Here is a 23,699-nt window from a genome sequence, read left to right as displayed (position 1 = left end):
AGTGACTAAGAGTTGTTACCATCTGACAGTTGTTCAGTGGCCTATTTAAAATGTATGAGTAATAGGTGGGGCAGAGTAGGCAAGCCTGCACTGATGCTGTTCCGGTCCTGTATATAAATAGACAGCATCGTTCTCTATCGATGCCAATCTGGCACCTTTCACAAGCATTACATTTATTTATTATTTATTATTAATCCTTAAATGCTCACAGTATACTTGGTGTGGTAGAAGACACAAAGACACATTCCCTGTCCTGAGGTGCTTACTTGAAAAGATAAACAAAACCAAACCACATAACAAATAAAGCTGTTCTTGGATTTTGTTCGAAATTCTCTAAAAACTAGCATAATATGGATTTCAATGCATGTAACATTATATTTCTTTGCTGATTTTACATTGCCCTGTTCAGAGTGAGAGAAATATCAGATCAAAGATGGCTATATACAATGTGACAGATTTCACCATTCTAAACAGCTGGTTCCAACTGCTCTTATTTCTTATTCTAGGTTCCCTAGGATTCCTGAAAGCTGTCAAATTTTGTACTAAGCTCCTGAAGACCGGAGAGAAGAATGGACACTCTAGCCAGAGCTACTACAATTGCTCACAATTAGAGAGATTCTATTGGGAAGTATTTACTGAGAATTCTTAAATGTTAATGATGACAGCAGTAATAAAGATAAGTGAGTGTTTGTAGCAAAAAACTGGGTGAACTGAAAACCCCCATTAAACCACCCCTACAATGTTAGAGTTGTCCACTGGTTGATTGATATATGTTGTATGGTACTTCACATTTTCAAATTTCTGAAGTATTACCTATAATTAATATTTTTACACATCATGCCATCACTGGTCAACCTTACTTGTTTCCATTTTTGATGTATAATAGCAAACTGGACTCCATGCCTGATGTCAAGACACATCTTTCAAAAAAACAAAACAAATTTTATAGCTTTCTTTCCCTTTTTCTTTCAATTTTTTTTCAAGGATTTGAAATTTCAGTCCATCTTGTGCTGTTGCGGTGAAATTGAATCTTCCTTAAATGTGCCTACACAGTACAGGCAGTCCTATCCCTGCTAAGTAGGTAAGAAAACCCACATTTGGAACATCCAGAAAACTCTGACATTCTAATTCAGGGGCCTCAAACTTTTACATAGTGTGGACTACAGATTGTCTCATGGGTTCCCTCCTCTTCTTAGTCACTGATTGTACTGGTCACCTCTCCTCCCATTCATGATTGAATGAATTCCGTAGGATAACTACAGCAATTGCTTTCATTTAAATGTAAAATTAGGAAAGTCTTTTGTGTATTTCTCCCAATCTTTTAATGAAATGTTGAAGCTGGAAACAAGCCAGCTCTTTGCAAATGCTTTGTGGAACACACTCAATCTACCAACCACAGTTTGGGAACCTCTGTCTATCTTGGGGGGGTTGTACTATTGCCCATCACCACAGGATCTGAACACTTTCCATATAAACATTGTGAATTCTCTGCCTCAGAGTGTTTTTGGAGTTACAAAAACCTCTGTTCTAATGTTTCACAGATCTTTGAAAATCTAAATCACTACATGTGTTACTAAAGATATTTATAATTATTATGGCCTAAATTTACAAAAGTGACTTGTGATTTTGATTTCTCTGGGGCTTGGATTATCAATGGGAGACACTTTAAAAGGACTTGATTTTCAGAAGAACTCAGCATTATGAGGTTTCACGATTTTTGTCTCTGATTCCATATAAATTTATTCAGTTGACAACTGAAATGTTTTCTCTCCATATAAATTGGAATTTGAAAATCAAGCTGTGTTTTTAGGGCTCAAGCATCACCACCACTAATGATTATATAATGGACACGTAGTTCGTGATTCTCTTGATGATATGAGGGCCAGAATAAAATCCAGCTCATTCCCCCATAGTTGTCTTGATTGAATTATATTTACAAAAATGGTAAAGCGTTCATCTCAATTTTAAGAGAAAGCATTTAGATAATTTATTTTGTTAGTCTACCCAGCCCACTGGTTGTGGGTAAGTGGGTTCAAAAATGCTAAAGCTTCTGGCCTATCAGAAGACCTTGAGCATGTAGCCAGTTTTAAAGTTCAATGTTCTGGAATACACGGTCATAATAAGCAGTAGTAACACTGAATAGAAGGAAATACTAGCTTCATACATGTAAATTAACTCAAAAGGAAGTTCAGGATTTTTTGGAGCCTTTAGCAGGTAAGGAATTATAGTATTTTTGGATCACCTACAGTACCGCAGACAACCAGAGGGTGAGGTAAAAATTTAATAAAAACTTCCAGACAAACTACTCTAGGCAAGTATGGCTGTTCAGAGGTATAAAGAGCTCCCCTTTCTCCAAACTGCACATAACTACCAAGTACCAATTCTATAACTCTTCAGAGTATATACTTTGACTCAAGCACCTCAAGCACTGATACAATGCACTCTGAGTAGTGTAGATCATCCAACAGGAGCCTAAAATCATAGAATTATAGTTTTCCTGGTGTAGTCCAAGGTTCAGTGTGCTTCAACAGCAGCCCTGGGAACTACAGGTTGTGGACTACAAACAGCGGCATGTTGGGAGAACTTCCTGGTTCCTGCCAGGATGTACCCCCTGCCTCCGCCTCCCTACCCTCACCCCCACAGGAGGTCTCAGCACTGACTGAGATGGGAGCACATAGGCAGGCAGGCAGAGAGGAGGCTGCTGAACTGTAATCCTGTTCTATGTTCTTTACAGAATAAAGCCTTGCTCCTGGAGGTTTATCTGAGTGGGTCTGATCTGAGGTGAACACACACTGACACACAACGCAGAGCATACAAAGGAGCCTCAGGCCCAGTTTCCCAAAGTTGTATAAAAAGTCGCAAGGCAGGCTTCCCCTATCTTGAACAACCTCATACTGGGCCAGTGAACAGGAGCGAGGGCTACACTTGTCTGACAGCAAGAAAGAGGAATAGTTGTCAGTCAAAATGAACTAAGTCTATAGAATGTTGTCAAAAGACTCCCTCATCATGATTTAGGGGAGCATCCCTACCTTTCCCCACCGCTCCCCATACCATTGCATTCTGTCTCGTTAGTCATATATGGCAATTAGGGAAGGAGGATCATAGAATCATAGAATATCAGGGTTGGAAGGGACCTCAGGAGGTCATCTAGTCCAACCCCCTGCTCAAAGCAGGACCAATCCCCAATCAAATCATCCCAGCCAAGGCTTTGTCAAGCCTGATCCATAGACTGTGGATGAGTGGTGGGTAATGTAAAACGTAATGCAATCTTCTGTGGTTGTTGAGAATTTACAGTTTGGATTCTTGATTCAATGGCAGTTTCTTAGCTGCAGAGGCAGGGAGCTGTGCAGAGCTATTGTGAGCCAGTAGGCATTGATCTTAAATTTTTATTGAACGGAGACAAGAGGGAATTGAAATGATTACAAACATACAATGTGACTTACCCAGAGGACATCGAGCTTTTAATAATAATGAGTGAAATAATTACCAAAGACATTTTAGATGATTTTTCAACCAAAATTCTGCAAGCGAAGTACAAAACAAATGATTAATTTCACGACGGTGAAGAGAATAATGATTTTGAAAAAGATAAAATCTTTTTAGCCTGAAAGATTATCATGGCCCATTCAAACACTTTCAGCGCGGGGGTGGAAAAGAGTTACATTCCAAAAATACATCTGTTCTTTGGTAAACAGTCTGTGTAGATTAATAAGTAATATTTAAGAAAGCATTTGTTTTATGTTCTCATTAATATTAAATATTCAAATTTCATAGTTCCATCTTAGTTGTCTTTAATTTTTTTCAAGAAATCAAAACTCTCATAAAGTTTGATATCACATGTTCTGGAGCAGAACACTGTGTTGGGGACACTGGGGCATGGCCACTAGGTAGCTCGAGGGGATGGAAGACCACGAGTGTCGATGAAGCCCCCTCGCACTAGGCCCAGGTGTCCTTGGCCCCCCCTCCCGCCTGGAGGCACTCGCAGCAGCTCTGCGTACTATGCCCAAGTGTCCTTGGCCCCCCCGCCTGGAGGCACACACAGCAGTTATGCTGAGGATCTGCAACAATATGCTGCAGAGTCAGACTGCCTGAAACTAAGCAAGGCCACACAGGGCAGATATGGAAGAACAATGCTGAATAAAGCAGCTTTATGTATAGTTTAACAAATGATACAGAGAACCAGGGAACTAGCTGGGAACTGGATTGGCTGGCTATATGGATACTTGGGGCAGCTTGCTATTGGATAAGAATGCTGGGAAAAAGGATGTATAAAAGCCTGTGTAACTTCCTGCTCTGTGTACAGGATTTGAGCTTCAAATCTCCCTGTATCTATTTGAAGCTTCAAATAAACTTTTCTGCTTCTCCACCCCGTTGTGATTATTGGGTGTAGCACACCGGGTAATGAACCACTCAAGCTGTTGTTCAGCCTCTCGGCACTGGGTGCCGGCAACAACTGCATGCTAATTAGTACGTCACACCATGGGTATACATATCTCTTTAAGGAACAGTCTGGAGGGCACAATCAGGAGCACCCTTCGGTGCCCCTGGGGCTGAGCTATATAAACAGGAGAAGGAAGCTGAGTAAGAGAGAGGGGACTAGAAGCCTTTCTGGTGGTACTACAGGTTGCAGGCCCCAAATCACTAGCCTGACCTGAAACCTAGCGACTTTAATTTCCTATCTATAATGAATGATAGTGGCTCTGACTCGACACAAACCTCTGAAGTAAGGGCCTTTATGAACAGGCTTCAGCAGCTCCCTTCCCCGCTGTCCTCCCTCACAAGCTGATGCCTAAAGGAAAGGAGGAGAGCCTGCCTGCCTGTGAGGACTAGGCCTTCATAAAAGGAACATGGAGTTTTTTCTCAGTTTGGTTTTAGCTTCCCCCTTCTTGGATTCTGTACATCATCTGTCTCCAAGCTTGTATTGCCAAAGCATGTGTGCATTATAGGTGGAACTGGTAGCACTGCCTGTATGTGAAGTTGCCCAGAACTTCCCATCATAAGACCTTCTTTTCAGTAGCTTCTAACATACTTAATGTCATCCATTCAGGTTCCATGCTGTCAGCCTCATGGTGAAGTGTGTTTGTTTTGTTTGTTTTTGAAGTTCAGCACTGGTTCTGCTGTTTCCGATAACAAAGGTAGGGGAAAATAAATTGTTTTGCCCGTGCTAAAACAGCTGTTTTGTTGAGACATTCTAGCACCTCCATATTTGGGAGCAGGGACTTGAAATTTGATAGGGAGATTGTTTTTGTGTCAAGGATGTGCCTTTTTTTCCCCTCTGAAAAACTGTCCAAATTTGGCCAAGGAATGAGCCTTTCAAAAATCTTGTTTGTACGTGCTCAGTACAATCGTTAGAATTTGGCAGCTAAATTCTCTGAAGATTCCATCTGCACTGAGCATGTTGTAGCCTAGAGTTGGCTTCCCTGAAGTGACTTTCCTGCAAGTTGCTGCTCCTGGCTACCGTAGGGTGCAAGTGGCACAGGCAGAGGAGAGGAGAGCTGGGAGACTCTTTCCTTTGCTCTCAGTGCTCCCCCTGCTGGTGTTCAGGCAGATGCTATGGAGGAAGAAGCAGCCTGACTCAGATATGGGGGTGGGGGGCTCAAGAACTCTGGATTCAGTGGAGCGTTGGCAGCAAAGGGATTAAGTTGGGACGATGAGCCTGGGGTGGGGTGGAAAGACTGGGTCTGGGAGCTGGTTTCGGGGAAGGATATTGGATCTGGGAAAAGAGGAGGTGGGCAGTGGGAGCAAGGGCAGGGGGACATGGACATTGAGATCAAGTTAGGAACCTGTGTTGTGAAATTAGGATCTGGCAAGGAAACTGGAGCAGGAAACCCAGGTTGGAGATTGTGATGAGGACCCCTGGGGAGTGAGAAAGAGACTTGGACAGAGAACCCCAAGTAGGAGACTAGGACTGGAATGGAGGTGCTCAAGAGGTGGAGAGTAGGACTAGCTAGGCAAGTAGCCAGGGGTGGGGAATAGACAGGACTGAAACAAGAACAGGCTAGAGGGGACAGGACAGAAAGGGGGCAGGTTTGGGAGGAACAGGGGCAGAAGAGCACACTCCTCTCCTCAACTTGGAATTGAACCCAAGGCTCCTGCATCTCACCATTCCTGTGCTGTCAGCAAATATCTGTGACAACTGCTGTCATAATGAGTCATCCCCCTATAGTGCTGTTCCACACACAGGACAACAACTAACTTGAGCTCAAGTGGCAGAAGTCTGTACAGTAGATCTATAGGTTCCAACCCTGCTAATGAACCATGTGGGTATCAGTACGATTACACATGATGGAATTTCTGCTTTTTCAGCTTGCTTTTCTAAAAACTTAGGGGTTTTTGTGTGTAATTTCCTATGTTAAAAGAATACTAACGTTGCAAAGTCAAGCACTGAGAAGTTAGGATACGCCAAATTAAGGTTCTCTGTGCAACCCAAATTTTGTCCCCGTTATGCATGTGCATTATGGTACAGTCATTAATTACATGATCCCATACTATTTTTTTCTACAGCTCCTCTAGGTCATTTGGTTAGTGCTCTGGGTTATGTAGTGAGAGAAACTGTGTGCAGGACCTCTGTCTCATTTGTTGCAGAAGATGGAAGGTGTTTAGCAAATGAGGCAGGGGCTGTAGGAAGAGAAAGGGTAATCTCATAGGTAAGGCAATTGAATACTACCCTGGAAAACTGGCATCCATCCCTGCCTCTGCCACAGAATTCCACAGAAGATGATGATGTGCAAATTACTTAAACTTTTCATAGGTGGTGACTAGCAATGTGTTCAGTATTTTCTGGTGTCCAAGTTCAGACCCTGGCATCTGATTTGCAGAAGTGCTGAGCACTCTCAGCTGCAGCTGAAGTCAATGGCATCCATGCTTTGAACATATAAAATGCTATATAATGGTAAGTACTCTGAAAGATAAGGTCCTACTCATCTCCTATTACTGACCCAAAATTAGAGGATACTTGTGAACATAATCTCTTTGTGCCTCGGTTTCCCATCTGAAAAATGGGGATAATGCCACCTCACCTCACAGGGGGTGAAAATAAATTCATTAATGTTTATGGATATTATAATAATAAATGTCAAAGAAAAGTCCACAAGGAAATTAATAATTCTGTGTTAGAGCTGGTTTTGAATTGTGTGCAGGAAATAAGCATGAAACCATACATTGAACAATCAAGATAAAACAAAATATTGAATAATTGCTCATTCATTGAGCACCTGTGCACTGAATGAGGCAGGGCTCTTGTGGAAAAAATATGTGATCATGTAATTAAAGACATCATGCATATGCACAAGGGGGCCGAATTGTGGTTGCACGGACAACCTTAATTCTGGCGTATCCTAATTTTTGAGTGACTTTGCAACCTTAATGTTCTTTTTATGTAATCTTTTGTGTAATAAGTGTGTATACTTATATTTATATATATATAATGGGTATGTATATATAATAATCTACAATAACTACTTAGTCTATCAAATGTGTTTCATTTTCTGCATGCTAATTACATAAAGATTGAAACATTATGTATTCAAATAATTTGAAAGTTCAAGCATTGGATGTTTCTGAAGATCTTAACCTACTGTTATTTACAATCTTAGTAGGCAAACAGAATTTAATCAGTTGATAGAGCATGCTGCCTGAAGTTATTTTCTCCAAGCCATTTGTTGTATAAATATCACTGGATTTTTAAAAATGTCTGTCTATATATTCGGGCTATGCCTGGGCTTAATTTGGCAAATTATTACCTTTTATAAAATTCTGAACTGTTATTTCAGCACTGAGTCTACTAAAGGTGGCCATAACCTTATAGTGCTTCAGAGTTAATTTATGTGGATGCAACTGAAGTAAAATCCAGGCTTACTTGAATCCACTCTCACTATTTCACTTCCTTATTTAACAGTGTTCAAATCCTATCAAGAATGCTTAATTTCACATCTGGCTATAGAGTCAAGAGCATCAGATATACAGTAATACTTTCAATATTCCATATTTGCCTCATTAAATTGAAACTGTTCTTGCTACCCAGTGTCTGAGCCAGCCTCACTGCAATTTGCTGACAACAGCCTGCATTATTGATCCTGGACTATTACTGTGAAAAGTGGTAAATAGAGTGCCTTAAAACTAAGATATTTTTTAATTTTAGTGGTATTAATAAAGCATCGAGAGAAAATGGATTTTAAAACAGTCAGCTAACACACATGTCTATTTTACCTAAAACTTACCATCCTCAAATGGCAGCCTTGGCAGACCTAACTTCTTCAAAAAGAAAAGGAGTACTTGTGGCACCTTAGAGACTAACAAATTTATTTGAGCATAAGCTTTCGTGAGCTACAGCTCACTTCATTGGATGCATCCTTTTCTTTTTGTGAATACAGACTAGCACGGCTGCTACTCTGAAACCTAACTTCTTCAGTCATCCCATGGGATTCCTCTGTCGCAGCCTAGTTCCCCGGATCAGCTACCCAACAACTATGTCTTCTTTGGAAAGAGAGAATCTGTTTTAATCAGCCAGGGTTCTTCTGTTTTAGTCAGTTTCTGGGATTTGGGACCTGCTTGTCAAAATCTGTTTGGTAAACTCTGCAGGAGATGGAGCCAGACTAGGGTTGCCAACCCTCCAGGATTGTCCTGGAGTCTCCAGGAGTTAAAGATTAATCTTTAATTAAAGATTATGTCACGTGAGGAAACCTCCAGGAATACGTTCAAACAAAATTGGCAACCCTAACCCGACTCCTCAGAGCCAGTGGCTCTACCATTACCTCAGAACAACTCTCCAGTGTTTGCTGAGGCATGGCTTATCTTGAGCTATTCTTCTCTCCTGCTTGTTTTCCTTACAACCCCTATTAAACTAAGTCAATATATTCATACAATAAACAACCCAATAACCAGATAAGCATACAGTTTTCATAAATTATAACAGAGCAGTTCAACGTACGTCACATGTGGATTAAAAAATTTCCTCTGCCTTGTTTTCCTTCTATCGTATCCCCCCCTTAGTCGTCTCTTTTCCAAGCTGAAAAGTCCCAGTCTTATTAATCTCTCCTGATACGGCAGCCGTTCCATACCCCTAATCATTTTTGTTGCCCTTTTCTGAACAATTTCCAAGTCCAAGATATCTTTTTTGAGATAGGGTGACCATATCTACACGCAGTATTCAAGATGTGGGCGTATTATGGATTTATATAGAAACAATATGACATTTTCTGTCTCATTATCTATCCCTTTCTTAATGGTTCCCAACATTCTGTTAGCTTTTTTGACTGCCACTGCACATTGAGCGGATGTTTTCAGAGAACTATCCACAATAACTCCCAAGATCTCTTTCTTGAGTGGTAACAGCCAATTTAGACCCCATCATTTTGTATGTATTGTTGGGATTATATTTTCCAATGTGCATTACTTTGCATTTAACAACATTGAATTTCATCTGCCATTTTGTTGCCTAGTCACCCAGGTTTGTGAGATCCTTTTGTAGCTCTTTGCAGTCTGCCTGGGACTTAACTATCTTGAGAAGTTTTCTATCATCTGCAGATTTTGCCACCTCACTGTTTACTCACTTTTCCAGATCATTTATGAATATGTTGAATAGGACTGGTCTCAGCACAGACCCCCTGGGGGACACCACTATTTACCTCTCTCCATTCTGAAAACTGACCATTAATTCCTACCCTTTGTTTCCTATCTTTTAACCAGTTACCAATCCATGAGAAAACCTTCCCTCTTGTCCCAGACTGCTTAATTTGCTTAAGAGCCTTTGGTGAGGGACCCTGTCAAAGGCTTTCTGAAAATCTAAATACACTATATCCACTGGATCCCCCTTGTCCACATGCTTGCTTACCCCCTGAAAGAATTCTAGTAGATTGGTGAGGCATGATTTCCCATTACAAAAACCACGTTGACTATTCCCCAACAAAATTTTTAATCTATGTCTCTGAAAATTTTGTTCTTTAGTATAGTTTCAACCAGTTTGCCCGGTACTGAAATCAGGCTTACCGGCCTGTAATTTCCGGGGTCACCCCTGGATCTCTTTTTAAAAATTGGCATCACATTAGCTATCCTCCAGTCATTTGGTACAGAAGCTGATTTAAATTATATGTTACAGATGACAGTTAGTTGTCCTGCTATTTCACATTTGAGTTCCTTCAGAAGTTATTAACATATTATATATGGTCCTTATATGTGGTCCTGGTGACTTATTAATGTTTAGTTTATCAATTTGTTCCAAAACCTCCTCTAATGACACCTCAGTCTGGGACAGTTCCTCAGATTTGTCACCGACAAAGAATGGCTCAGGTTTGGGAATCTCCCTCACATCCTCAGCTGTGAAGACCAATGCAAAGAATTCATTTAGTTTCTCCGCAATGGCCTTATCGTCTTTGAGTGCTCCTTTAACATCGTGATCGTCCAGTGGCCCCACTGGTTGTATAGCAGGCGTCCTACTTCTGATTACTTAAAAAAAATTTGCAATTTGGCTAGCTGTTTTTCACATTCTTTTTTGGCCTTCCTAATTATATTTTAACACTTCATTTGCCAGAGTTTATGCTCCTTTCTATTTTCCGCATTAGGATTTAACTTCCACTTTTTAAAGGGTGCCTTTTTGCCTCTCACTGCTTCTTTTACTTTGTTGTTTCGTCATGGTGGCTCTTTTTTGGTTCTCTTACTATGTTTTTTAATTTGGGGTACACATTCAAGTTGAGCTTCTATTATGGTATCTTGCAAAAATTTCCATGCAGCTTGCAGGGATTTCACTTTAGGTGCCGTACCATTTGATTTCTGTTTAACCTCCTCATTTTTGTGTAGTCCCCCTTTCTGAAATTAAATGCTACAGTGTTGGGCCTCTGTGGTGTTTTCCCCACCACAGGGATGTTAAATGTAATTATATTATGGTCACTATTACCAAGTGGTCCAGCTATATTCACCTCTTGGACCTGATCCTGTGCTTCACTTAGGACTAAATCAAGAATTGCCTCTTCTCTTGTGGGTTCCAGGACTAGCTGCTCCAAGAAGCGTTTAAGGTGTCCAGAAACTTTATCTCTGCATCCCTTTCTGATGTGATATGTACCCAGTCAATATGAGAATAGTTGAAATCCCCCATTATTATTGAGTTTTTTATTTTAATAGCCTCTTCATCTCCCTGAGCATTTCACAGTCACTTCACCCTCCTGGTCAGGTTCTCTGTAATATATCCTTACTGTTATATTCTTATTATTAGAGCATGGAATTACTATCCATAGAGATTCCATGGTACAGTTTGGTTCATTTAAGATTTTTACTTCATTTGATTCTATGCTTTCTTTCACATATAGTACCACTCCCCCACCAGCATGACCTGGTCTGTCCTTCTGATATATTTTGTACCCTGGTATTAGTGTGTACCATTGATTATCCTCATTCCACCAAGTTTCTGTAATGCCATTATATCAATATCTTCATTTCATATGAGGCATTCTAGTTCACCCATTTTATTATTTAGACTTCTAGCATTGGTATATAAGCAGTTTAAAAACTTGTCACTTTTTAGCTGTCTGCCATTACATGATGTAATTGTTTGGCACTTTTTTTCTTTTGACTGTTTCTCATCAGATCCTACCTGTATTTAATCATCTTCCGTCCTCTCCTCCTTATTAGGACATAGGGAATCTCCATTTATAGATCCTCCCCTAAGGGATGTGCGAACCACGTGCGCCTCTGCACCTGTCGGCTTTCCCCCAGTCCTTAGTTTAAAAACTGCTTTACAGCCTTTTTAATTTGAAGTGTCAGCAGTCTGGTTCCATTTTGGTTTAGGTGGAGCCCATCCTTCCTGTATAGGTTCCCCCTTTCCCCAAAGTTTCCCCAGTTCCTAATAAATCAAAACCCCACCTCCTTACACCATCATCTCATCCACACATTGAGACCCTGCGGTTCTGCCGGTCTAAGTGGACCTGCACGTGGAACTGGGAGCATTTCAGAGAATCCTACCATGGAGGTCCTGGACCTCAATCTGTAACCTAGCAGCCTAAATTTGGCCTCCAGGACCTCTCTATATAGTGTGTGTCTATATAATATAGTATATAAAAGCATGAGAGAGTCAGTAAAGAGTTTTGGCATGAGAGGTACTCCAGTATACAAATGGAAAATATTACTATTGGACTGTATAGCTGGCAAGCCAGTGCAGATGTTAGGGACTCCAAAAGTGTCAATGTGGAATGAGATGAATAGACTGGTATTTCTTGTAGTGGAAAAATCCTCCTAAATTGACCACACATCTCTTAGGAATTGAAATCGGAGATCCCAGAGTGTCGGTAGGACACAGAACAGCCATTCAAACATTTAAAAATAACCGAACAGATTAAATAGTTTTCTAAAATATCTAAGCAAGCGAAAAGTAGCCATATCATCTACTATGCCCATAAAAAAGTAAATCTGAAATTTTTGTAAATTTGAAGAAGAAATGGGTATATGGATAGTTAAAGGACCTGAAATGAGATTAGACTTAAATGTAGTGTGTTAAAAAAAACCAAAAAGTCCGATCCTGTTTCAAGTGAAGAGAGAGAAAAAGAAGCTATGGGTGATGAATTTATGCTTTTTTATGAGCACAATTTGTATTTATTTGTGTGTTGCTAGGGGGTTGGACCAGTCTTGTGAACTTGTTTGTGCAGTAATTCTTACTTTCAAGCCTGTGTGTTAGGCATTTCAGTATCTGTGTTCAATCAATTTCACAAATGTATGCCCTGGGCTATATAGAAGAGCTTTCGAAAGAAGTCGTTATTGCTTTTACCACTGATGATGCATGGATTATACTGAACCATAAATCTGTGTTGCCTGATGCTGCAGAACCACTTCCCTGATGTCATTGTTTGGCATCAAATGACTTACTGCTTGGAGTTTGAAATATCATCACTATACTTTCTGGAATACTTTTCATGGATCACGTATGACATTCACCCTCCAAAACCAATGTCATTTAAAGCATTTATTGTGATTTATTATGATTTCTGAAATGTGCTAGCCAGTTCACAAAAACTAGTTCAGATGCGGTTCTTGCCCACGCCCGCACACCATCTAAATTCAACATACCACAAGAACTGAAGGTCATAAACAATGAATGGGTGAATAAATGAAATAAATAAAAGAGGAGAAGGGGGATATTAAGGTCACTTGGTTACTCAGCAAGGCAGCTATGCATCTTGATGGTTCCATTAACAGTTTTTTAATCTTTCCTTCTTTACTTCTCATAGGCAAGACTGCAGAAGTACATTTTTATGCAGTAGAGTTGAATGGAGTGAGGGAGGTGGGTGAGTGAAGGGCATGTCAGACACGATAGGCAGCAGCAAAGAAAGGTACAGAAGCATTTCTGGTCAGGTGTCACTGGTCTCGAATCTAGGCCTGTCGTGTTGCCAAGCGAGAGCCTTATCCTCTGCACCACCACACCGCAAGGTCAGTGGAGGGAAGTGCTTTATCCTACAGTTATGTGCACAGTGATGTGATTTAAGAAAGAACCTTTCAAAAACCAAGCCCTATTAATATTTACCAAAGTATGAAGTTTTCTATTGGGCAATGAACCATTAAAAACAGTGAGGGTGGTTCCCTACTTTCATGTAATAAACATGTCATTTAACACTTGTTCTGTTGCTATTTATTTGACTGACTCTCTCACCATTACCAAAATTACACATCACTCTTCACATTAGCAGTAAGGTTGACTCAGAAGAGACAGTGATGCCGTGAGATTCAAATGATGTCAGGAAACGCTTTGTTTCTCAATGCAGGATATTGTTAACTTGTAATAGTAGATCAGCACCATTCTGCCACACCACAAGCCAATTTATAGCTTTACAAACACTGTCTCACAACAAGTACTACCAGGTGTTATAAATAATGTGCTGCAGAAAAGAGTGTGGAGGAGAGTGAGAGTAATTATAAAGAGTGAAAATAAATAAAATACAAACTTGTGGCAAATATCCTATGCATTAACTGATTAAATCTGTATGGCTCACTTGAAACTTAAAAACATTAATTTTGGCTGCAATAGAGGGAACACTATGGCAGGTTATGCTCTTCCTGGAGTATTTTTGATCATGCCACTGTGTTCACTTGTCCATTGAGTTTATTGGAAACCTAATAAACAAGACAGCCAACTTTGGGTCATCACCTAAAAGCCCTTCCACTCTCTTCTGTTTGCAGAGGTCTTTCTTTAAAGAGCACAACAAATTAAAATAGTTTATGAAACTTTTTAAGTGAGGTACATTTATCCAGCTAAAATAAGTGAAACTTAAAAAACAAAAAACCCAAACCAATGAAAACAAACTTTAAAATATAGATGCCCAAGCACCAATTATGATGCTGATATGCTTTGCTTAAGGTGTGACTGCTTTAAAGAGGTTATAAGATATTTGGAGAAGACTATTCAACTTATTTTGATCACTGTCTGTCTTCCACTGTGCTGCCTTGACCATCGGTATTGATTCTGTTTCTCCCACTGACTTCCCTGGTACTTTTAGTCTCTAGCTTGCTTTTGTGTTGACTCTACAGCTCTTTCTGATTTTTTTTTCATTCCTGTTGTCTTGCCGTGCAGTGGGTGAGTAGTCTTTACATCTTGCATTATTCAGATTACAAGTAAAGAGTTCTTACAATCTGTACATATCTTTGGCAGAATCTATGAATTGTTATTGCATTCTTTCTGACAATAACTTACATTCACATAGCACCTTTCATCCCAAAGGATTACATCGTAGTTTACTTACATAGTGTCTTTATTACCAAAGTGCTGGATAAGAACAAAGCATACTACAAACTGACATATGGTCTATGGGCTAGATCTTCGGGTCCAGCTGATCTGCACTTTGTACAGGGCCTGGAGGGGGTATGTTGTGGGGAAATAGTCTGTAAGCAAGATTTCTGTTCCCTTGATCCTTGGCCCAGCTGGAAGCTGAATCAAACTGGTTCTTGAATGATCAGTTTACTTGGGCTATATAGGGACCAAGATTTGGCCCGCTGTCTATTCTGTGCTTTCTTATTCTTATTCTTATTTCTTATAGCTTTCTTATTCTGTGTTTCTAGACTCCTGAAACATGTGTGGAGCATTAAGTAAACACATTTAGACTTTTCTTGATGTATGTTACCTAGTTTTCCCTGCCTACACTGGCTTATCCTGATTGTATATCTCATTTTCTCTTTTCTGTACAGCATTAAGGTGTCAGTCAGGAGTGACGGAAGGAATGGAAAGAATCACATGAGTTAGAGTAAAGGGATATATATATATAATCAGTGGAGCCAAAGGAAAGCTGCAAAAATGCTCACTTTTACTTCTTAAATCTGTAAGTGATATGTGATGTCTGATCATACATCTTGTATTTATAATGCTCCCAAAAGATTATTATATAAGATGACTTTTTAGTAAAGAAATATGCAGTCTGTTAAATTAATTCAGCCACCTACTGAATATTCTGTGTTTGTACTAGAAATGCAAATCTGTATTTCAGTGTTCTATCTACTAACCTTATACAACTGCAGAATTAAAGAAAACTTTCATACTGGAAGGAACTAGAATGTAGGATATTTTTCTGAGGTTCTCTTGGTCTTATTGTTTTATTTATTTTGTTTATTAAAAGCTTATTTCTGCCACACAGCGCAGTCTCTTCTCCTGTTTGGTCCTGCCATGAAGTCATAATCCTACATCTGTGATGTCACAATCTGTTGCGAAGAGATATGACAAATACAACTTTGTTACATCAGTACAGGATCAAATTTGAAAAGAAAGACTGTAAGGACAGAAGTACAGCTGGTGGAACATAAAATATGCTGTTGTGTTGAAGCTGGAATGTTTCACAGAGATGTTACAGTTTCAACAAAGACGTTATCAAAAAGGCACTGGTCTGGAATATGTGTTCATTCTATGCACTGAAGGAGGTGGGGTCATGTGGAAAATTTTTTATCTCATGTAATTAAAAACACTGTCGAAATGCAATATTATCAACAAGGGGGCTGTGAAAAATGGCATTTTCTAATTTTTTAGTGCTTGACTTTGCAACCTAAATAGCATTATTTTCACATAATATTTTTCTATGTACTTTCCTAGGGTGTGTTTTTAAGAAAAAGGTAAAAACAAATTCTATCACATGTAGCTGTAGCAACTACTCCATCCTGCATCATGAGCAGGGTTTGCACCCTGAACTTTCAGCAATGCAGAAAAGACTGCTACCCTTTGAGCTACAGGACTCAGTACTTCAACTGATAAAAGAAAGCTGTTATCTCAAAGTGGGGGGAATGTACTCCTGGGTCATGGGGAGTCGTCAGCAGTGGGGATCCAGTTTTTTCACCCCACATCTCTGAAAGTTGGAAGAACTCCAGTCCCATGTGGTTACCCCTAGGGAGGCAGGAATGGGCTGCTGGGGCCAAGTGATGAGCCCATGGAGGCTCACTGCTGCCCAATTTTACTGAGGAATGGAAGTGAGAGAAGGAAAATGGTAACCTGTAATAGCTTTTTATCTTAGCCCTGGTCTAAACTACAAGTTTAGGTCGAATTTAGCACGTTAGATCGATTCAACCCTGCACCCGACCACATGACGAAGCCATTTCTGTCGACTTAAAGGGCTCTTAAAATCGAGTTCTGTACTCCTCCCTGACGAGGGGATTAGCACTGATATCGACATTGCTGGGTTGAATTTGGGGTAGTGTGGACGCAGTTTGACGGTATTGGCCTCCAGGAGCTATCCCAGAGTGCTCCATTGTGACCACTCTGGACAGTACTTTCAACTCAGATGCACTAGCCAGGTACACAGGAAAAGCCCCGGGAACTTTTGAGTTTCATTTCCTGTTTGGCCAGTGTGGTGAGCTGATCAGCACAGGTGACCATGCAGAGCTCATCAGCACAGGTGACCATGCAGTCCCAAAATTGCAAAAGAGCTCCAGCATGGACCGAACAGGGGGTACTGGATCTGATCGGTGTATGGGGAGACGAATCCATGCTATCAGAACTCCGTTCCAAAAGACAAAATGCCAATATATTTGCCAAAATCTCCAAGGGCATGATAGACAGAGGCTACAACAGGGACCCGCAGCAGTGCCACATGAAAATTAAGGAGCTCAGGTAAGCCTACCAAAGAGGCAAATGGCCGCTCCGAGTCAGAGCCCCAGACATGCTGCTTCTATGATGAGCTGAATGCAATTCTAGGGGCGACCCCTACTACTACCCCACCCCTGTCGGTGGGACACCTGCAAGGGGGGAGTCTCATGCAACAGACATGAGGATTTTGGGGACGAGGAAGATGAGGAGGAGGATAGCACCCAGCAGGCAAGCGGAGAAACCATTCTCCCCGACAGCCAGGAACTGTTTATCACCCTGGACCCAATACCCTCCCAACCCTCCCAAGGCAGGCTCCCCGACCATGAAGCCAGAGAAGGCACTTCTTGTGAGTGTACCTTTGTAAATATAATATATGGTTGAAAAGCAAGCGTATTTAATTATTAATTTGCCCTGAAGACTTGGGATGCATTTGTGGCCAGTACAGCCCCTCCTTTTAAATGGCCAACCCAACGGGTATGGCCATTTAAAAGGTATGGGATGGGATGGGAATGGGTATGGTATGGGAAAGGAGGGCGCTGCTGTTTGAAATCATTCCCACACGTTATGAAGGTTGAAGATGCCGAAAGACTGTGGCTTACCATGGCTGCCTGCAAGCCGAATTCTGTTGCCCGGCCCTGCATGTGTGATCTCTCACACCAACTTGGCAGGCCCTCAGTATAAGAGGCAAAATGCGACCTTGTACCGAAAGCATGTGTGCTATGTAATGTTAACAGCTTGGTTCACCATGAAAGAGTCTACCCATTGTTCTCTAAAATGTGTCTTTTTAAAGACTAATCTCCCTCTTTTCCTCCCGCAGCTGCAAATGTTTCCATGCTCCCCCTGTCATCTCCGTCCCAGAGGCTAGCACAGATAAGAAGGTGAAAAAAATGCACTCGCAATGAAATGTTCTCTGAGCTCATGCAGTCCTTCCGCACTGAAAGAGCTCAGCAGAATGTGTGGAGGTAAACAATGGCAGAGTACAGGAAAACAGAAAATGAATGCAAGGACAGGAGGGACGAGCAAGATGAGAGGTGGCGGGAGCAAGATGAGAGGTGGCGGCAGTGTGATGAGAGGAAGCAGGATGTAATGCTGAGGCTACGGGGGGATCAAATTGATATGCTCTGGCGTATGGTTGAGGTGCAGGAAAGGCACAGACCGCCACTGCAGCCCCTGTGTAACCGCCCGCCCTCCTCCCCAAGTTCCATAGCCTCCTCACCCGGATGCCCAAGAATGTCCCAGACGTCCCCTCCGGGCACCCAACCACTCCAACCCAGAGGACTGCCCAAGCAACAGAAGGCTGGCATTCAATAAGTTTTGAAGTGCAGTGTAGCCTTGTCCTTCCCTTCTCCCCTCATCCACCATCCCACCCTGTGCTTCCCTCCTCCCCCACCCCTCCCGGGCTACCTTGGCAGTTATCCCCCTATTTGTGTAATGAATTAATAAAGAATGCATGATTTTGAAACAACAATGACTTTATTGCCTCTGCAAAGCAGTGATTGAAGGGGAGAGGGGAGGGCGGTTGACTTACAGGGAAGTAGAGTGAACCAAGGGGACGTGTTTTCGTCAAGGAGAAACAAACAGAACTGCCACATCACAGCCTCGCCAGTCATGAAACTGGTTTTCAAAGCTTCTCTGATGTGCAGCGTGCCCTGCTGTGCTCTTCTAATCGCCCTGGTGTCTGGCTGTGCGTAATCAGTGGCCAGGCGATTTGCCTCAACCTCCCACCTTGCCATAAACGTCTCCCCCTTTCTCTCACAGATATTGTGGAGCACACAGCAAGTAGCAATAACAATGGGAATATTGGTTTCGCTGAGGTCTAACTGAGTCAATAAACTGCACTTTTAAACATCCAAATGCACATTCTACCACCATTCTGCACTTGCTCAGCCTATAGTTGAACAGCTCCTTACTACTGTCCAGGATGCCTGTGTATGGCTTCATGAGCCATGGCATTAAGGGGTAGGCTGGGTCCCCAAGGATAACTGTAGGCATTTCAACATCCCCAACTGTTATTTTCTGGTCTGGGAAGTAAGTCCCTTCCAGCAGCTGTTCAAACAGACCAGAGTTCCTGAAGATGCGAGCATCATGTACCTTTCCCGGCCATCCCACATTGATGTCGGTGAAACGTCCCTTGTGATCCACCAGTGCTTGCAGCACCATTGAAAAGCACCCTTTCAGTTTACGTACTGGCTGCCAAGGTGGTCCGGTCCCAAGATAGGGATATGGGTTCCGTCTATCGCCCCACCACAGTTAGGGAACCCCATTGCAGCAAAGCCATCCACTATGACCTGCACATTTTCCAGTGTCACTACCCTTGATAGCAGCAGCTCAGTGATTGTGTTGGCTACTTGGATCACAGCAGCCCCCACAGTAGATTTGCCCACTCCAAATTGAAAGCTAAATGGATTTCATGGAATGACAAAGCACTTCTTTAGTCTGAAAGTGAACCCCCTGCCACATATCAAAGGCTGCTGCAAACAGTGAAGGTATGAGACCTTCTCAAAGAAATGGTTGCAAGAATCCTTTATAATGGAAAGTGTAAGGCAACCTAAATATAGGAGTCACTACTAGCTCCTCCAGAATATGTATGTACACAAACACAAATGATCAAGTGTACTATTAGTTTAAAATCTGTTCTGTCCTCTATCTGTGGATGATAATTTGCATGGAAATGGATGGAATTAATTTCTGTCTCTAACCTCTATTATCTCTATCACTCTGCGTGTCACATATGTAAATATATACTTTTATTTTAAATGAGCAGTCTTGTTAAATTGAAACACCAAAACTATTGGCTGATATTTAAAATTACATAAATATGTCTAGGGAGTTTGGGCAGGAGCTTCCTGTTAAAAATCAATATAAATCAATATGGTACACTTTTGATTATTATCAGCTGATAATGTGATAGCCATTTTAATGCAGCTATTTTAACAGCACATTGATTTCAAATGTAACAATAATGTAATTATTACATTCATTCATTATGAAATATATTTGTCTTCCACTGATTCTTTTTTCTTTTTCTTCAAGTAAGACTTCAGACCTAAAAACTCTCCTGTCTGTTAGGTCAATACCTGTCTATCCCTTTATACCAAGTGTCACTGTCATTCATCAGACTTTTGAATAATTCTCAAAAGAGAACTGTTCCTATAGTGGAGTATAAAACTAAATGGAAATTCTCCAACAGAAAGTGACACTTGTACTCTTATATATTTTAGCATAGCAATTTTTTAAGGAAAAGCCATAACATGGATATTGAGAAAATGGGAAAGAATAATGGAAATAGTTTAAAAAGAAGTCAGGCAATTATTTTACTAAAAAAAAATATATTTTCCCATTTTAGACCCAATAACTAGAACCATGTTTGAGCTATACTAACAATGAGCAGATTTAGTATAGTAGTTGCCATGCTTGAGCTGACTTGTAAACCCAGCCTAAATCTCCATATTTTTGAGTCTTCAGAGACCAATTTTTCCTGAGTATCTTGGAAGGATTAAAGCTTTCACTGAGAGTTCAATGACCTGACCCTTTGTATTGTTGCAGAGTTTTGCTTTTTCTTTTTTCCGGTGAAGACCAGGTCTTAACTTAGTTCCTGAGAATTGCCATGTCAGAAAATGGTTGTACTGTTTACCATCACATCCACTTACCTAAAAATCATGGATATTTTGTTGTCAGGAAGAGCACCAAATCCATAACACTGGGATAAATTGAAGTCTTACCTATGGCTAATTATTTCATGTTTTCTTTTATGCTTCAATTACTACAGCAGTTGTAAATACAGCTTCAGTATTTATATTGCCCTTGTGTGCCATATCGTTCTCTATTTGTTATTAAACTACAGTTGTTTTAAATATTATCAGAAAAGCACAAGATTTCTCATATCAATGAAAGCTTCTATTTCTTTATGACAAGTAAATAGATCATGCATGATATTCACAGGGTAGGAAGAGATTATGTGTTGTATTTGCACCCCAAGTATTCAAGATTCTTTACTGTTTAACACATCAAATAAAAAATAATTTACGTCACATACAGTAATTTTAGTTAACCATAAAACCACATTCCATACAGACCAAAAGAAATGTTTTTAGGTTTCCTCCAACAAAGCTCCTGGTTAAGCCTGGATTTTTGTTTCTCCCCTGGTGTTCCCCACAAAGGAAATGCTAGTATATTACAAACAATAATAATCTAGGAAATTCCAAAAGCTTCTCTTCAAAACATAGTAAAGAAATACCAATCCTTGCTACCAAGAGTAACTTGAAAATCATCAGAGCCAGGAATATGTTTAGTACACAGTTTGCTTGAAAATATCAAAATCCTTGTAATGCACCAGCTTCACTTCTGTAACACTATGTAAATCAGATCACAAATGGCATTTCTTCAAGGAACTAGTTCACTAAGATGCACGCACTAAAGTATTTATTTAGAGAAATATAATGTTCCCTTTGGAAATTCCAGCATTTCAGGTTTATCTAATACCCTCTTTATTTTTCTTCTACTCACCATAATGAATTTATATACAGACAGTTGTATGCAGCCGTAGTCTGTGCCTCTCCTTCTTTACTTTGCCTTGCTGTTGCTCTCTTATTAGCTGTAGCTATGCAGTCCTTTTAGATACAATGTGACAGGAATTGTGTTAGGTTTGCATTGAGCACAGATGCATCTTTTGCACTTGCGATCTGCCTCATGTGTAACACCCTCATTCCTTCCAGTCGTTCATTCCAGGGGAGGAATGACACCAGGTTTTCTGAGCTATTCTTGCTTTTCTCCCAGAATACTCAGGAAAAAAAGACTTCGTGATCTCCATGCAAACTACCAGCCTGCCTGCTGCCAATACTGCCTGCTCTTTCCAGTGATGACATTCAGCTTTGCTCTACCACTCGGGATACAGCACTGATTCCTCATTATGTAAGGCAGTCTAGGTCAAGTGTAGGAGAGAGACTGCTGGCCTGAGCAAGCCAGTGGGATTGCTCCTTCAGCTTAATGCTTCATGGGGTATGGAAGTGGATTCTGACCTTTGCTACATCTTCTTGGGTAAATGTTTTTGCATGATTAAGGGGTAAATATGCTGTTTTTCTATGCAGATGACTGTCAGCCATGCTGTGAGATGCAGAGAGAAATTGCTAGTAAAAACCAGCTCTGTCAGCATGCTTGAATAAGCAGAGTAATCTTTCTTCTAGCCATCCCAGCTTTAAGGCACTTTGCAAATAAATAAATCATAAATTAGGGTTTGCTTAACAAACATCTTCTCTATCCATGTGGGGATTATTGTTGATTTGACTGATTAAACAATGAACAAAATCCATTTGCTTGGAGGTGTTGTGGGAAAGCATTATTAGATGTGGCTATTAGCTCTGAGAGATTTACTGCAGTTCTTGGCTGTTGTATTGCCTTTGCCTCACATTACAAATATGCTTCCTTCCCAAAAGAACTGCTTCATATTTTATTTCCTTGCCTTCCTTGATTATTTTTAGTGACAACAGTTAAAGTCTGGAGGATATTCAGCTATCATTTATTGTATGACTGCATGAATTTACACAACCATAATATACTGGAGGTGAATGCTGCAGACAAAACTATAGTTAGTGACTCCTCTGCAGAATGTCGGGACAATATACGCTGGCTAAACTTGCTTGAGGTTTTTGGTGCACCAGGGGAACGCAAATAAAATTGTTGAATTTACACTCATGTTGGAAAATGAACCATAAAATACACGGAATGGATCTTTCTATAGACTGCTATGTTCCTACAGTGAGGGTTGTCAGGTGGTGAATAGAATGATCACTGATGGAATGCAGCAGTATAGGCCCTAGGAGGTAACAGCATAACATTGATACTGCAGTCTCGTGTAGGGAATTTCAATAAGGCTGGCTCACTTGTTAGGACAGTTACCATTTAATGAGGCAAATATAATAATTTGGAAGTATTCTGGTATATTAGGAGCCCTTTATTCTACAGCTCAAGTGTGTGTACAGCACCATGGACAGCTACTAAGCATTGTTCAGTAAAGTAAAGGAGTGGCACAACTGAATTAAAGGAGGTGGTAATTTGTAAAACTGAAGACTGCTTAAACTAAATATGAGTGGATGTGATCGAGCTTCAGCCTGCATGTGTATTGACTTACTAAATTCTATTAGCTTACTAGTAGGATCTTGGAAAAGAGGCTGTTTAATACATAAACTTTAAAAAATATTCATGTACATACTATAGTATTTGTCTCTGTTAATGAGCATCTGAACATATTTGAAAAAACACATAAAGAATTATAGATTTTCCTACCATAGAAGGTGTGGTATTAAACAACATTGTGCTCTAATTTAGAGGATTTTATGGTTTAACAGTGGTATATTTTTTGATGAGAAAAATGCTGTTTGATTCTTTCTTGTATCTAAATAAGATGAAATATATACATTTCCTCCAGAACTAATTTTGATGGGGATAATCCCTTAAACATGCTCTGGTCCCATTTTGCAAAATAATTATTCCTCACCTTTTTGAAAATAATCAGTTAATAGTTTCAGTGCAAGACTGTGCTTGAAAGTGATAATGATAACTTCCATAATCATTCAGAGCTCTGTCTCCCCAGGCACAATGCTGTCAAACAATTAAGCTATCTGTTTATGATGATCTCAGCTCACTAGTTACTATTTGTTAAATG

General features: G+C 40.4%; 2 protein-coding genes and 1 long non-coding RNA gene across 13 annotated transcripts in view; 2 read left to right on the top strand and 1 right to left on the bottom strand.

The window, feature by feature from the left end:
* The window catches only part of LOC102936940 (sodium channel protein type 2 subunit alpha), a 229,300-nt gene extending 228,556 nt beyond the window's left edge, over window positions 1-744 (top strand). The window contains exon 27 of the mRNA XM_043525375.1: window positions 507-744. Within this exon, the coding sequence (XP_043381310.1) occupies window positions 507-515 (9 nt within the window). The 3' untranslated portion in view covers window positions 516-744. The remainder of the gene's footprint in view (window positions 1-506) is intronic.
* The window catches only part of LOC119567388, a 165,501-nt gene extending 143,613 nt beyond the window's left edge, over window positions 1-21,888 (bottom strand). Inside the window, exon 1 of one of the 2 annotated variants that reach the window (XR_005227396.2) lies at window positions 21,545-21,888. This is a non-coding gene — a long non-coding RNA (uncharacterized LOC119567388). The remainder of the gene's footprint in view (window positions 1-21,544) is intronic. The other variant, XR_005227397.2, reaches the window with a different exon arrangement.
* Window positions 21,889-21,895: 7 nt separating this feature from the next.
* The window catches only part of LOC102938237 (sodium channel protein type 1 subunit alpha), a 171,479-nt gene continuing 169,675 nt past the window's right edge, over window positions 21,896-23,699 (top strand). For all 10 annotated transcript variants that reach the window (XM_043525360.1, XM_043525363.1, XM_043525368.1 and 7 more), the window contains exon 1: window positions 21,896-22,075. The gene's annotated coding sequence lies outside the window, so the exon portion shown is untranslated. The remainder of the gene's footprint in view (window positions 22,076-23,699) is intronic.

The sequence above is a fragment of the Chelonia mydas genome, chromosome 11, assembly GCF_015237465.2.
Source record: "Chelonia mydas isolate rCheMyd1 chromosome 11, rCheMyd1.pri.v2, whole genome shotgun sequence".
Taxonomy (NCBI): Eukaryota; Metazoa; Chordata; order Testudines; family Cheloniidae; genus Chelonia; species Chelonia mydas.
Note: the sequence above shows the minus strand (reverse complement) of the source record. Positions and strands in the feature narration are given on the sequence as shown.